Consider the following 15924-nt stretch of genomic DNA (forward strand, 5'->3'; position numbering starts at 1 on the left):
CCGTTCAGTGTCGATGCATCAGTGGCGTGGGGATGAATGGGTTTTGTTGCAGTTAGGATTTGGGTAGGGAAGGCGTCAGTATGAACCAGTACAGAAATTTGACAAAGGTGATTCATGATCTGGAATAACTTTCAGATAACAAGCTGTGCCTGAGTGATCCAGCTCAGGACTAGAAGCAATATGACCATTTGGGACTGGTTCTTGATTTTTCCTGAACCCCAGCATAATCCTATATTACAATAAACATACAGTTCCCAATGTTTAACCTTTTCAGTAGTAACCTAAATGCATGGGCCTTCTCACTGAAAACTTCGAATGCTTGACTTCTGCTTTTTAGGTGTTTTTTTCCTGTACAAAAACAAAAAGAAAAATTAAATGAAAAATGAGAAGTAAACATGTAAAGTTTTACTTTGCTTATACATGTATCTGCCAAACAACAGGAAGAACTACTTAACTCATTTAGCTGCTTGTAGTAGAAGTCTGACTTACAGTAAGAGAGGAAAAGGAAACTCTCAAGTGTTTTTTCAAGTCTCAAGAGAACTGGCCTTCATATGGATTGATATTTAATAAGAATTTATGTAACAATTATCAATAAGAATACAAAAAATGCATTGTAGCAATATCTATATTACATTGTAGAGATTACTGCACTGCTCTATAGGAGCATCTTTTAAGTAAAATAATATTTCCCTAGTAATCTGAAGTAAAAATTATTCCATTGATCTGCTAAGGTATATGGGAACATAGTTTGAGCCTCTGTAGGCGGTTGATTTTAAGAATTCACAATTCCTCTCTCCTGGGGCTGCAGTAACTGACAGCTTTATAAAGAAGTCATCTGGTCAAGATTCCTGGGACAGTACCTAATTAGTTTTCTGCCCTTCTGGGCAAGGGTTGTGAATGATTTATTCTATTACGTTTTACTTTCTGGCAGATTTTCACTCTAAATCTACCAACAGAGAGAATTCGGCACTTAATATTGTGTGTGTATATTAAAAGATGAGATTTGATTCATCCTTTACCTGTGAATTTCTTCAGCTTGTGACTGAAAGCAGAAACTTAATAGCGTTGGTGTTAACTAAAGATAAATTAGTGTGCTTCATGAAAACCTTCCTGATGAAATACTGAATTTATCAAAACCCTTGCCATAAGTTTGCAGTGTGTACATATAGTTTAGACTCATTTCCAGGATGGGGAGGAAATCGTTATATCCTGTTTTCTTCTGGGTCCTATGGGATTTGTTTTTAATTGGGAAGAAAGACAAAGATGGAGGAGTGTGAATTCTCCACTGGTGTAGATTTCTGTAGATCAAGTACTCTGTGTGTTAGGCTGTCTTGGATTAACAGGACAAAGTGGTGCCTACAGGTTTCTGTAATGAACAAACCAAGTGTCAACTCTAATACAACTCTGTTAGGTGGAAAAGAAACCATTTTTAAAATTACCATAGGTGCTTTTGTTGCTAAGAACTTTTCAGTAGACACTTCGTTGTGCCTCTGTCAGTCAAGTAAAAATTACTGCCCTTGGTGGGTGTCTTCAATTAACTTAGTGTAGGCAAAGGCATCTTTTCTAATTAAGTCTTCAAATATTTGTCTTACCTTGCCCTCAGTCTGTAGTGAGTAAGTGTTGTCTGAAGTAGTTGTGGATATTGAACACTGCTGAAAACCTGATATGAATGATCACTGCATCCCAGTTCTTGTACATCTGTGGTTTGGTAACAGTGCTAGGATCATTTATTACTTTCTTAGGAACAGTGCCTTGAGCTGAAGGGACACCTTTTACAGTAAAGAATCTGATTTAATTTCCGATTCCATTTAATCTTCGTTGCAGCTGGGGCTGCCAATAAACATGCCTGTTGTAATGTGGATGTATCCACTAGGAAAAATTGACAGATGGTAACAAAATCTTGGTACCAATAATCCAGACTGTGTTTGAACTCATGACCTGTATGTGAAGGGCTCAGTATCCCATTACAAATCCCTAGAGCTATCTACTCATCTGTGTCTAATTTTTAAAAAGTCCCTGTCTCACACCTATTCTTTCCGTGTTTTACGGAAGTTAGGTTCCTTGTACTCTTTTTTTCGGTTATTGTGATTCTGATATTTTTTCCCACATTTTGATTTGCTTGGGTATTCTCTTTTTCAGTTTTCAAGTCTGTCTTTTCTGTGTTACCTTGCATTTCATTATCCATTAGAAGGGGGATAGTTTGGAATTTAATGAAATTGTTCAGTACAATGAATTAATGCAGACGTTTGTTTTAATGAATGTGACTATTTTGTGTAACGAGTTCAGGAAACTGATCACATTTTAGGAGAGGTTTTAACAGGTGAGGAACAATAAAACTGGCATAGAGAACTCAGTTAAGGAGGGCATTGTTTGATATCTTTATTAATCTGTTCATAAGACCTTTCTGCTCTTCGCTATGATCAAAAAATGCAAATAAGTGTTTTCTAAAGTTAGTAATTTGTTGATTGGGGTTATTACTATTACTGTAACAGTTGTCCTATTATAACATAGTCTTAACTTAGTTTTTATTAAAGTATGGAATAAAAGGCAGTTTCTGTCATAGCTGGCTTACTTTGATATTTTAATTCTTAACAGCCCCTTTCTCTCTTTTTAAGCCTAAAACCAGAGTTTTGGCTTTCCTGTAACGGTTAATATCTAATCATTTCATAGACAACTTGGGCTAACCATCTATTCCTTCATCAGCAGATCGTGCCAACAGTAGGTGAATTCACAAGCTATGTAGAACTCCTACGTCTCTGAAATTTCAGAAAAGAAAAAACATTTTTCATATATATTGTAAATATGAATAGAGAAATGTTGCATCAGATTGCATTTTTAATATGTGAACTTACTGATCCAAAAAGCAGCATCTTTTTTATGCTGTCCATTTATAGGAAATGTAATTTCTATTTGGTTTAGTACTAACCAAAGGAGCTAGTGATCTGCAAATTTAAAATATATTAAATTAGTATGATTTCAGCTTCTTTAAAGGAAATGCAGGTATCTCCCTAGGTGATAGACACACTGGCATCAAGATACAGTTTTCTGTAATTAAGTGCATTTGCCTGATCTCCAGGCCTCCATGAGATGACTCACGTAAAATATCCCTTAGAAGAAAAGTGACTGTTCGGAAAGACACTCACATATTGGGAGTAGCTTTTTTCAGGACACTAAATCATGTGCTTCACCTGCAAGAAAGTGTGCAAATACTTTTTTTTTTTTTTTTTTTCCTGAATCGGGAGTCAGAGACTACTAACAGAAGTTTTCCTGACTGGAGCATAAAATACCTGCCCTTTATGGGAGAGCATATTGAAGCATTAGGTTACAATGTTATCAAATCACAGTATACTCTTTCCCCCCTGGGCTGATGCTTTGAATCATTTAAAAACTCTGGAACTGTTTTTCCTATTGCACTTAGGTACTGAAACTTGTCCTGGCGCTGGACCAAAGAAAGAAGATAAACAGCTGGGCACTGTTTGCTCAGGTGAAAACAAAACTGAGAGACACACAGAGGCAGCAAGTCTTCGGGTAGCTGCAGGAAAGGACCACATGGAGGAGCAGCACTGCAGTGCTGAATCGGCATTGGAGCCACACGCCCAGTCCACAGGGACAGTGGGCAGGCCTTCCTCGGGCTTATCATCATCTGGGGATGCCGGTAAGGATAGCAGTCTGCAGCTGAGGGAAAGACAGCTCTCCAAGGATGCAGTGAAAATAGAAGGGGCTGGGGAGCCTGGAGTGAACCTCCCTCTTGAGCCAATGGTAGATGCTTTGGCTTTAGCAGATGCCGATTATATGCCTACTGATTTGGTTCCTTCTGATAATGATGTGCCAGCTGATAGAAATCTGCTCAGATCAAAACGTGCTGCTGGGTCTTCAGAAATTGCTAGTGGCCAGCTTGGGAGCAGTGATTTAAAGCAGCAACAGATACAGCCTGATGAAGATGATGAACAGTCTTCATGGGACAGAACTGCATCACATGAGTGCTCTGGGTGTAATGAAGTGTCTGAGCACGAGAGTACTGCCCATTCACGGGTGTGCAAGGAAATACAAAGAGCAGCGGGACAGGAGGAGAAGGTCAATAATGAACAAGAAGATTTACTTCTGAGATTTTTGAATGGTAACATAATAGACACTGAAGAATCTGCAGACTTAGCAAGCCAAGAGGACTTTGACACTGTTCCAGATATTTCACCCGAACGAGCGTCTTATAACTCCCTGGAAGCTTTATCACTAGATGACAGCTTTTCTTCTCTTGATGAGCTTACAAGAAGGATAGAGATTACTGAGGTAAATATTGTGAATCCCGTAAAATCTTTCATGTTTATCTCAGCTAAAATATTTTAGATATTGCCATCTTCAAAATGTGTTAAATATTCCTTTATGTATCTCTTTTTCGAATCTGAAATCTATACATATTTAATTGTTCTGAGTTACTCAGAAAAAAAGTTTCATTTTGCCTCTCTGTCTCCTTCTTGACTAGCAGTGCACTGTGTTTCAAAAATAAAATTGATATTATGTATGAGTGTGATACCTGGGGGGGTTTAATTTTTTTTTTGTTCTGACAGAGACTGTTAAGACATGTTCTCACAATTCCTGTTAAATCAGATTTTGTGTCAGAGATCTGCATAATGCCTATGATGTACCATCATTAATTTCTATGCATAGAACAAAGTTTGCTTTTTTGTGCTTATTCCATAGAGGTAAGAACTACATATGTATATAAATTCTGTATATGAATGAAAGGGCTTCTGATTTTATCAAGTTTAGGCAGATTTGTTGTTCAACCCAACCTAAGAAAGAGCTTCTAACCCTGAACCCATCTTCCTTAAGCACTGCTGATAGGCCTGTAACAAGAGTGAGTGCTCCATAAGCTAAATTGCTCTTCTGAAAATAGAGAAGATTTATTGCTTTGGGACTTTTTTGGAGAGTGTAATGATGACGTCTTTGCTTTATTTGTCTTCTGGTTTTGCTGCATTTGCATCCCTGGGACCTTAAAAGCTTTTTTTTTTTAAATGAAAAAATGGGTGTATTGTGAAATGATGTTATTTCAGATGCTGGAGGGGGAAAACTTGTATGAAGATAATCTTCTTAGTTCATCTCTATTTTTAAGATCTTTAACAATAGACTATCCCCTTGGCAATAAAGTTACAGTACTTCTCTAGAGATCAAGCTAATGCACAGAGATCAAGAACCCCCACAACTGCTCAAGGACAGTGGTCAAGGAGGGAGCTAAATACTGGAGATCAATGCTGATGATATTATATGTTTGGTAAATTCTCCAGAGCTGAAAAGAGAGCATTTTGGTTTTTCTCACGGTTTCTTACATACTTTCCAAGATCATGCCTCTTGTCTTTGTGGGCTCTCCATAAGTATGCCACACATCAGGACTGACAGCCATGTGCACAGAGCTCTACACAAGCATGTGTGGAAACCCACATACATGTTAATACATGTATCCCAGATTTTCAGCTAAGTCCATTGGCTTGTGTTCACTTAGAGGGTGGTTTTCAAAAAGAGTGTTTTGTTGACAGTCTGTGCTAAGCCCGTATACGTGTATAACAGAAGAGTAATTTAAGTATCATCCCTCAGCATTAAATTTCTTTTGAGCCCACTGAAGTTCTGCATTTTAGCAGATGAGTAGTTTCACATAGATAAAGCCTAAATAAATCCAATAGCATCTATTTTTAAATAGCTATGTTTGTGCCATTTGTGTTTCAGAGGATGGGCTAGGAAGCAGCATATTGATACTGTTAGAAAAATTATGCTTGTATCGATTGTCCCTGTGACAATGATGCTTTACAGGGTATCTAATTTCAATTCTAGTTGTCTCTCCTGATGCTGGGACTGCCAGTACTCTGATGGCAGAGTTGAATCTCTGCAGAGGAAGAAGTACCTTGAGTTTTTGAACAGTAGTTTTTCTGGCCATATAAGGCATCATGTTGGCTGCATTGGTGAGAGTCCACTTGAATCATTCTTAGCAAGAGGCCCGAGTTTTGTGTGCGGCAGGGAGATGGGAAGGGAAGAAGGATTAACATCAGTAGCAATTAAAATTTGTGATATGCAGCATCTGGGGTTGTTTTGCAATACTTGAGATTTCTAGGTGCCACAGGGTGAGTTAAGCACAGCACACCAGCTTGTATTGTTTCATTATGCACTTATAGGATGTTTTCCCAGTTAATCTTACCTCCCATCAGTAGCCTAGGGGTTGTTTTTCAGAAGCACCCACAGCTTTCTTAGAAGACGCTTTTGAAAGAGCTTGGCACCCCTGAGAAAGCAACATTGTTAACTTGTGTTCATTGACCTGTTTTAGTGCTAAAATAAGATTGCACTGAAGTTTTGATGAGCAGAGTGATCTTTGTACCCAGCTGTAACACTTCTTCCTCTTGAAGGCTTTGAAAGTGCGTTGTTCAGGCTATGGCAAGCTAAGAAGTTAAGTGTTTTCATACACTGGTTGTTAATGAGGTATCTAGAAAATGCATTCATGTAGCCACATGAGTGAAATTAAGTGAATCACATGACATGTACCAATATGGCAGTAAAAAAGGAAACAATAATCGATTTTACTGTGATAAAACTTGTCATGAAGTAAGTGTTTACTAAACTGCCACAAACAAATTAGAACGGAAGGTGGAAGTAAAGATAATTTTGATGTAACCTGGGGACAAAACCCATATGGTACGATAAAATTTAATTAATGTTCTTCAACTGACATGTAACAATAATTTACTGAAAATGGGGAAGTGTAAATATTTGTCTATGTATTTACAGTTAGGAAATTTTGCTTGGCTCCATATTGAGGTCCAAGAATCATCTCATGCAGTTTTCTAATTTAGATACTTTGTCACTTGTTTTTCATTAATCTTTTACAATAACTAATTACAAGAGTAAAAATTCACCAAATTCTGACTCTGGATTTAAATAGTTGCAAAACCGAAATAGTAGTTTTCATATTGTACAGGCCCTTACACTGGGTATTTCTTCACTAGTACAAACCATGTACAGCAACATGCAAATAATGGGAAAACCACAATCATTTTATAGAAACAAGATTAATCCAGCTAACAAAGAGCTTTGAAGCACAGTCAGAAGCTGGCAACAACAGATATTAGAAGTATGTAGCTCTTCTTAAATATCTTTGCTATCATTTTTACGAGAATGAAATGACACACCAGTGGCAAAACAAATTTTAACCTCAAAAAGGTAGCATTTTGCTATAAAAAAGAAAAGGTTGTGAGAGACAGTTAGGGAAGTGAGTAAAATCTTAGTTTTTCCTTGTTAGAAAATTATAATTGGGAAATTCTTTTTCGAAAGCAAAGACAGTGAGACTGTCTACCAAAACATAAAGCTTTTGGTTGGCAGTTTGTATGCCAAGAAATGAAGAAACCAAGAACCCTCCACTAGGTTTGGAGGCAATGTTTTGGATCCTCTGTTTTCTTGTATGGCTTTGAGTTTGTAAGAACTGCACTTCCATGTGAAGTGCTTACACATACCATGTGGTGTTTGCTGTATACCTCACAAGTACAGTGAGGTGCTTGTTGCTGTATAAAGGAGCTCAGGTACTTGCATGGCAAGTGTATCCTCAGGAAAAATAGTTACCATCTCTGGCTGGGGTATGAATACCGAATCTGCCAAGTTAGCTCTTTTTTGTCAGATTCAAATTACTTATCTGATGTATTTTATTAGCAAAGGGGTTTGTCTGCTGCTTTTATTATAACACAGGACAGTCTTTGATTTTGTTATTTTGTGGATTGCTGCTTAAATTTTTTTTTTGTATAGCTTGCAATAAAAGTACAGTCCTTTGCCAAGTAACTGAATAAGGAATACAGCCCACAGAAGAATACACAAATCTTCTTGAGTATTTTTCTCCATTCAGACCAAACTACTTCATACAATGAGCTTTTCTTCCTAGTTCCCAGTTGGTAGTGCCTCCATTTTGAGGTTTTTATTTATGTCTATATGTTAGAACATTCTAATTGTCAAGTTCAATATGTTTTCTCTAAGAACTTGAATTTCAAGGCCTTATTTTCATAGTTTTGTCTGGTATGTTTATAAATATAGCATACACACATCGTATTTGTTGAAAATAAGCACAATGTAAGAAGCTTCTTGATATTTTATTACCAAATGTTGTTTTAAGGCAAGAAAAGACAGGTAGTTTAATTAGAGTTTATTTCTTCTAATTTTGCAACCTGGTTATTAAAATTCATCTGAAAAGTGTGAAACTTTTGACTGAAGCAGATTCACTTTGTATTAGTGGTGGGGAAAAGACAAAAGTTTTATTTAGTTTCAATTTACCAAGTCATTGCTGCTTTCCTTTTTGTCTGTTGGTGAAAATGCCACCACACCTGCATGCCACTTTCAGTTCCTGTAGAGTGACTATAAAAGCTCCAGTTGAAAGACTTTGTGAAGGCCATCAGAGCTGAGTTACACAGATGCCCCAAAACCATCTTTTGTTAATTATCCAGCTCAGAATTAAGAAAATATCTGATGTTTCAATAGGGTCCTTTAGGCAGCTCTTTCATGTAAGAGCTGTTTGCAGCGTAGTCTGGTGCAGGTCTGTGTTTTTCTGCCTGTGGTTCAAGTCAAGCCTCTGCTTGACTTGTGGTCAACTGAATTAACCACAGTTCCCTCGCTAACTTCCAATTTGAGTAATATATTCTGCCTTTTTTAATTCCTCCTGCCTCCTCAAGAGTGGGATCTAAAACTTTGTCTTGTGTGGCAGCTAAGTCCCTCTCCTTGGATGTTTAATTAGTGGAGGATGGATCAAATATAATCACTTTGTGTCTTGCAGACAAAGACAAAAAAACCTTAAGTGCATAACTTGTGACATTCAAAGGCAGATGAAGTATAGTCATGACATGGAGGTGTGTCAGGAGAGGTTTAGGTTGGATATTAGGAAAAGGTTCTTCACCCAGAGGGTGGTTGGGCACTGGACAGGCTCCCCAGGGAAGTGGTCACAGCACCAGCCTGAGAGAGTTCAAGAAGCATTAGGTCAACGCTCTCAGGCACATGGTGTGACTCTTGGGGAGGTCCTGTGCAGGACTAAGAGTTGCACTCGATGATTCTGGTGGGTCCCTTCCGACTCAACATATTCTATGATTCTGTTCCAGGTGTGAATTATATATCATGTAAAGGGGCCATTTTTCAAAATAAAGTTTTATGGCTTTTGTTGGGATAGGGAAGTAACACTAGCCATGCTGATTTTTATTGTAAAATCAAAAGCACTTGCTCCCCCTTTTTAAGCAAAAGAAGGTGTTCAGAATAGAGAAACCTGTGCTGTGTCAAATTAGTTCTTTTTACATTTAAAGTAAGTCCTGACATGTAGCCATGTGGGCTGACAGGGAAAGTAAATAAATCTCATTGTAGCAATACTTTCCTCCAGAAAGCCTTTTATGTAACTGTAATTACTGAAACACATTTCCACATAATCCTGTCAAGGATAGCCCTCTGGTTTTAAGCTTGGAGAAGGTGTGAGTTTGTGACACAGTCATTCAGAAACCACCAAGAGCCATCAGACAAAATGAAGTGCCTCAGGTTGCAAAGATGACTTGCAGAATGGACAACCACTTCTAACCTAATCTTAGGGCAGACTGGTAGGAATGCCCTGCCATCTCTGGGTGACATTCCCACCTTGTGCAGTCCAAGCCACTTGGGAATAATCATGCCAGGCAACAGCCAGCCTGCTGTGTGGGTGGTGTGGGAGGAGCCATTGATCCTCTTTATGAAAGCAATGCTGTAAGCAGAAGCTTAAAATAATCTACTCTACTGAAGGATATAATTTCATCTCCACCCTTCCAAATAAATAAGTCAAATTAAAGCACTCCTACATAATCCCCCTTCCTTGTCACAACAAGGAAACATAAGTGTTGATTTATCTGCTGGCCTGTTAAATTTTCGTGGCAGTTTTGCAAGGCTAATTTAACATTACCAGTAGAAGCTGCACCTCAGTGCACTCATTTGTTGTGATGAGACACTTGCAGACTACTGGTCCACTGCATGTTGACTCAAACAATTTATTTCCTCTGCCTCCAATGCTTTTACTACTTTCCAAGTACTTCCTTGCATTGTTTCCTTAAATAATCCATTCAAGCTCTGGAGCAGATAAACAAAAGGGAAAGTGAGTATCGAAAGTGTGGCAGGGATCAATTTTATCTCTCAGCTGTGATTTTGGAGAAGTTAGACTGTAGGCATGCACCTACAGTGCCCAGTTCTGACTTGTTCTGGCTAACGTTATTTGTCCATTCGAGGGCTATAAAATACTGCCAGACCAGAGACCTGGGAGCGTAATTGCCGCATTTATCAGTTAAATGTTGCAAAGGCCAAAGCTGCTCCAGTGCCTATTGGATTGTGCCCTGTGTCTCGCTGCGTGCAGTGCACCATCTCTGACTACAGCGTGCATCAATGCTTTATATAAGCTCGCAGCATGAGGCAAGCTTAAGGGCATAAGTTGTGAAGTTGTTTGTTTTCTGTTTCTCTACAGCTCTTGGAAATGCAATGCAAACAAGTTTTAGTGGGTGGTCTTCTAATTTATGTTATAGATAGGCTTAAGCACTCAGTTGTCTGCAACTACAGTGTTACTTGGAAGGTTGGGGGGTTTTGAGTTTTTGTGAAAATTAGAGGCCTTTGGGGTTATCTGATAGATTAGTTGCGTATTCAGTTGTAAATGGGATGCGTTTTATCTGTTGCACAAATGTATACACATTACTTTTCAGTTTAACAAATGTTACTGCTGATCTACAGAATTAAGTTTTTTAAAGTCCTGCTGAGATCTAGGAAGAAATAATTGTGACTTTTTTTAGGCAAGGATGCTCACAAGGCAAAACTAAGGGCAATTCTAAACATGCTTTCTATTTTAAGTTCTCTTTATTTCTAGCACACCAGGAACTACTTGTTTAGGAAAGTATTTTTCTCCTGATACTTCACCTATTTTCATTTCGTTAATAACTAGGAAGTTACAGACTGCTCATCCTTCCCAGTATGGCTTAGCATATATTCTTGCAACTAATCCAGATACTATAGCAAAGAGAAGTTGTGGTTTATTGACTTGCTGACCATATTACTGTTTGTGCAAGCTCCTTGGGTGACCAGCCTGTAGGGAAGGATTTTTGAGCTGCTGCTGTATCCAGAGAGCTTTTTTACAATGTGGAGCTGGAATCTATCCAGAGCACTGAGGCTTTCTTTTTCCCTGGTATTCTCTCTCTCTTTGGTTTTGTAGCCCCGCTGTAGCTGCTTGTCCCCCCTGGGGAACCAATTGCAGTGCTGGAAAATTAATCTCACAATAAGTATTTGATGGTCTCTGCAGGATTATATCTTTGGAGAGGCAGCAGCAGTGTGTCATTGACTTCTTACTGCCCTCTGATGATAGTGATTTTGACACAAATCCGCCTCACCACTGCCCCTGCCCATGTGAGCTTAAAAAGGAACACAAAGTACCATCCAAGCAGAAAACGTGTGTGTTTAACTTTTGTAACAATTAAGGGCAAACAGTGTCAGTAAGCAGCAGAATGATACTGCACCTGTCCTGTCTGTTCAGGACTTGATGTCTTCAAGGAGGAGGTTTCGCGAGTGCTACAATACATATACATATTTGCTAGTTGTTTAAGAAAAGTAGACTGGAAACTATTTATTAACTGTTTAACTTGTTTCCTCCCCAAATCATTGTGAGGAATCAAAGGGTGAGCTCTGTTTAACATCTCTTGTGCCACTCACTGACTTTCCTGATAGATTACCCCGGTGGAAGGATTGGTGTCTATACTAAAGAAGAGAGATGACAGGGATGGAAAAACAATTGCTCAAGTCCAGCAAAGGCAGACAAAAAGAAGAGTGAGATTCCAAGAAATGGAAGACACATTGGATCAAGGTAGTTTAAAGCTGTTAATTCATGGGTTGTGCTCTTGGGGTGCAGATATTTTCAATCTTTTTGTTCACAGCAGCAAAGCAGGCATTTATTGAACATATTCTCTTGGTTTTTTAAAACTTAGAAAGCAAAGGTGATTGATCAAAGATTGCTAATCCGTACCAGGTCTGGGTAACAAGACTACAGAAGGATACAATGAGGACACTTCTGTTTTAAAGCTTGGTTGAGAATGAACTCACTGCTTTTTTCCTCTGGCTGAGTGATTTACAAGTGGCAGATAATTGAAGTCCTTTCATTAATGTTCATTGCTTAGAGGTGGGAGGTATAGGCTTTCTTACTAAATTCATTTACTGTAGGTAGAAGGATGCAAAACAAGTAACTCTGTTATCCTTTTCCATGGGTACATTCCCAACCCTTTCTAGTAGGCCTTGGGATTGGAGGGTGTCAGATTTTAACCTTGCTTTATACTTTAACATCCATACATATTTTCTAGCTGTCATTAAATCTGGCTTTACACCTTACTGTCATTTTGATGGGCTAAATAGACTCATGAAAAACACAGTATGTAATTCTGTTATCCTTTTCTTTGGAGTTTAGGGTCTCTATTATTCAAACTGAAGAGATATTAAGAAAAATACTTTTGATTGCTAATGATACAGAAAGTGCTATCTGCTGTGTATGCCAGCCACTAAATGGTATAAATTAGTTCTTAAAAGCGTGTTAGCATGTCTCAAACATGCTAACAAGAAGACCCTATCCCATCTTTTTCTTGAAATGATTGTAAAAGTATTTATGTTTTATTTAAAATTCCTATTAGAGTTTTTTCTATGATTTTCCCCCAAGAATTTAGTGATTCAAAAGGAGAGTTGTTCTATTATTACTTTAAATTTGATTTCAAAAACACACACACACACACAAAATCACTTGAATGTTTCTTTTTACCCCATTTCTTCTCCCTGGTGTAGAGTGAAGGGAGTACAGAAATTTTCTTAGAGCCATGTCAATCTGACAAAAGATGCAGATGTTCATGCATACAGTTTAGCAAGGACAAGTGAGGTTGTGAGGATGCAGCAGCACCTCTGCAGCCTCTGCAGAGGCTCCTACCCTGGGATAAACAAGCATGCAAAGAATTAGCAGAGAATAACTGAGATGTAAAATAACCCCTCAGATTAGCCCACTGAAGGTTTTGCGTCTGTAGTCAAAATCACAAGCAGTTCGTTGTAGAGCAGTCAGTATTGTTACAAATGAAGCACGGATGTTTCCATTTGGCTTAGTTTCAAAGCCTTTGTTTCATTTCAACTATTGCACGAAGGACAGTTTGGGTTGTGGGGCATTCTCACAGGTAAGCATATTTTACTTCAGCGTGGAATGACTCTGCAAGTGATCTCAGCAAGGACAGGGACACAGACTGCAGAAATGGAGCAATATAATGATTTAGGTTTCTGAAAAGACTGAGAAACATAAAATTTTTCATAATAATTATGGTCACTTTGACATGGTAAGCATTATTAACTGTGTTTACCTCCTGACCTATTCATGATAAAAACCTATCTCAGGTTTTCTTACATGCATTTGCATTGCTTTGTACATAATTTTTTTTTTTTTACCTTTTCTGCTCTTATTTACAGATGAAGTGTCTGGTGGCTCCTGTATTTTGCTGATCCTGCTGTGCATAGCAACTGTTTTCCTTAGCATTGGAGGAACTGCACTGTACTGCACCTTTGGTGACATGGAATCCCCTGTGTGTACTGATTTTGCAGCCAACATGGATTTCTATTATACACAGATACTGCAGCGTGTGGAAGAACTTAAACACTGGATAGCCTTCTCATAGCTGAAAGGAGTGGACACAGCACGTTGAGAGCTCACCAGTGGTTACTGGAGAGAGTAGAACAAAATTTCAAGTGATTTCAAGTTCTCTAATGCTTGCCACCTGAAGGTGATGTGTATTTGATTAAATACTTCCACATTTACTTAGAAATCAAGAGAATTTTAGTTTAGCAATCAGGTGGCAAAATGTTCACAACTGTAGCAGCGTGGTATGGGAGCATAAAAAGTTATTATCTTCATCCTTTTGAGAGTAGGCAAGTAGCTTTTCATCCACTTGAGCAAGTGAAGAAGAAGGAAGAAAATTAACTGTCTTCTATATTCTCTCCCATTGCCACACATTGTGTAAGCAATCTCTGGAAGCTTAGTAAAAGGACAGCTTTAATTTACAGCTGTTTGTGCAAAGGTGTTGCCTCCAGCTATCATGCAATAAGTCTCTGTTTTATGGAAACATTATTTTATTTCTAAGTCTTAATGTTTTTATCCATTTTATTTCTCCTGGTGAGCCATGTAATTATTTGGGTGGAGTGAGAAGAGTGCAGTGGCATTCACTGAGCCCTCATTTGGTGATTACCAGGCTGACCCTGTATCTTATAGCTTGCAGTGAGTATCATGAATGGGATAAATCTGCTGGCAGATTTCACTAAATTTCTTGGACCTTTACTCTCAGTATCATGCAGATTGTTTTAGAAATGGAAGGTTAAAAAAGAAATCACTGTCTCACTAAACACAGAAACAGAAGATGTTTAGTAAATTATTCATATTAAATAATCAAGTGGCTTTGGCCCATTTTAAAGCACCTGGTAGCAGGTGTGGGGCTAACTGGGTTTTCCTCCAGCCATGTCACTGACTTGGAGTAATCACTTTGTGCCTCAGTTTCTCCTCCATAAATGGGGAATAATGATCCTTGCCTTTGTCTATGAATATTTATTGGAATTAGGGCTCACGTCTGATTCATCCCAAGTGAGTGCCCAGGATGACAGAACTGTGTGGCTGCAGCCTCTGTCCATGAGTGAAAGTTATGTAAAGTGAGACTGATCCAGCAGAAGAGGTTCAGAGGTTCACTGCAGACCCACAGCTTGTTAGTATTCCAGGGCACTTGTTCCAGCTAATAAAGCACATCTGCATTTCTTTGCCCTGTAGTTCTGGGACCTGTATTGTAAAATCTGTTCTTTCTCTATCAGCTTTACAAACAAATTTAGATCAGTACAAAGAGTCGTTTTAAATGGGTATTTCTATCACTTGGTGCTCAGCCCTCCCTGTGTGGTGGTGAGAGAAACACTGACAGGACAGTGAAGGTGAGAATTAGATACCTTTAGATGGCCTTTGGGCCATGCTCTGGTCAAGATGAGGCAGCTGTTCTTGCACAGAGCACAATGGTCCAGCCCTGCTGAGGGTGTGAGTGTGAAACAATTCCTTTACACCTCAGGAAACGGCATTTTTGAGGGGTCCACTTCACTCCACTCCGTGATTTCCTGCTTACTAACCTTGTATGATGCAGTGTGTTCAGGTTTAGGATATTATTTTGTACAATGCTATGAAGTGAAATCTTTGAGATACTGCTCAGAATTATACCATTAAAGATCATGCTTTCTGACATTTGCAAGCAAATTGTCCCTTTAGTGAGCTTGGTTGTTCCTAATGCACTGTTACACTTAACGGGTTTTTAAAGTGAAAGTTAAAATCATGTTTTGTCTAGAATAAACTGCATGTCTGATTTCTCTTCTGGTTTTCACTGTGGAGGCTTAGTTTACTTATACCCTAGGGAGCCTCATGTGCAGCTTTATACTAAACTAGCAAATTTCGAATGCCCAAATTAATGAGAACTTTTGCTTTTAGAATGAAACTTGAGAAAGGTAGTTTGGAAGTTGTTTGTTTGTGTGTTGTCCTCATAATGCTGGGCTACTCTAAAGGAGAAAGGGAAAGACACTTTTGTACTTTAAAGTGTTACTGGCTGGTTCAGTTTATTATTTGAATTCTGGGTTTGTTTGTTTATTTATTTAGTTTTCTTTTAAAGAGAAGCTTGATTTTCTTTTTTGGCAATTTACTTACAGAGTAATTAAAAAGCATGCTTTCAGTTTAAAGTATGTATTTGTAGTGACTATGTAGTTAGAATATATTTTGGGTTTCTGTGACTTTGCATTGAGTGTTTCTGGATATTAAGTTTATTCCTAAAGAGACAACTGTTCATTTCAGCTTAAAAAAAAAATATTTTTTACTTTTTGTGCACTTCATCACCA

The 15924-nt window shown here is 38.3% G+C and overlaps 1 protein-coding gene across 5 annotated transcripts in view; it reads left to right on the forward strand.

The window, feature by feature from the left end:
- The window catches only part of CNST (consortin, connexin sorting protein), a 46541-nt gene extending 31134 nt beyond the window's left edge, over positions 1 to 15407 (forward strand). For all 5 annotated transcript variants that reach the window (XM_040059411.1, XM_040059414.1, XM_040059412.1 and 2 more), the window contains 3 exons: positions 3419 to 4287; positions 11725 to 11860; positions 13486 to 15407. In XM_040059411.1, coding sequence (XP_039915345.1) covers positions 3419 to 4287; positions 11725 to 11860; positions 13486 to 13691 — 1211 coding nt within the window. In that variant the 3' untranslated portion in view covers positions 13692 to 15407. The remainder of the gene's footprint in view (positions 1 to 3418; positions 4288 to 11724; positions 11861 to 13485) is intronic.
- Positions 15408 to 15924: the final 517 nt, after the last annotated feature.

Source organism: Hirundo rustica, chromosome 3 (genome assembly GCF_015227805.2).
Source record: "Hirundo rustica isolate bHirRus1 chromosome 3, bHirRus1.pri.v3, whole genome shotgun sequence".
In the NCBI taxonomy this organism is placed as follows: Eukaryota; Metazoa; Chordata; class Aves; order Passeriformes; family Hirundinidae; genus Hirundo; species Hirundo rustica.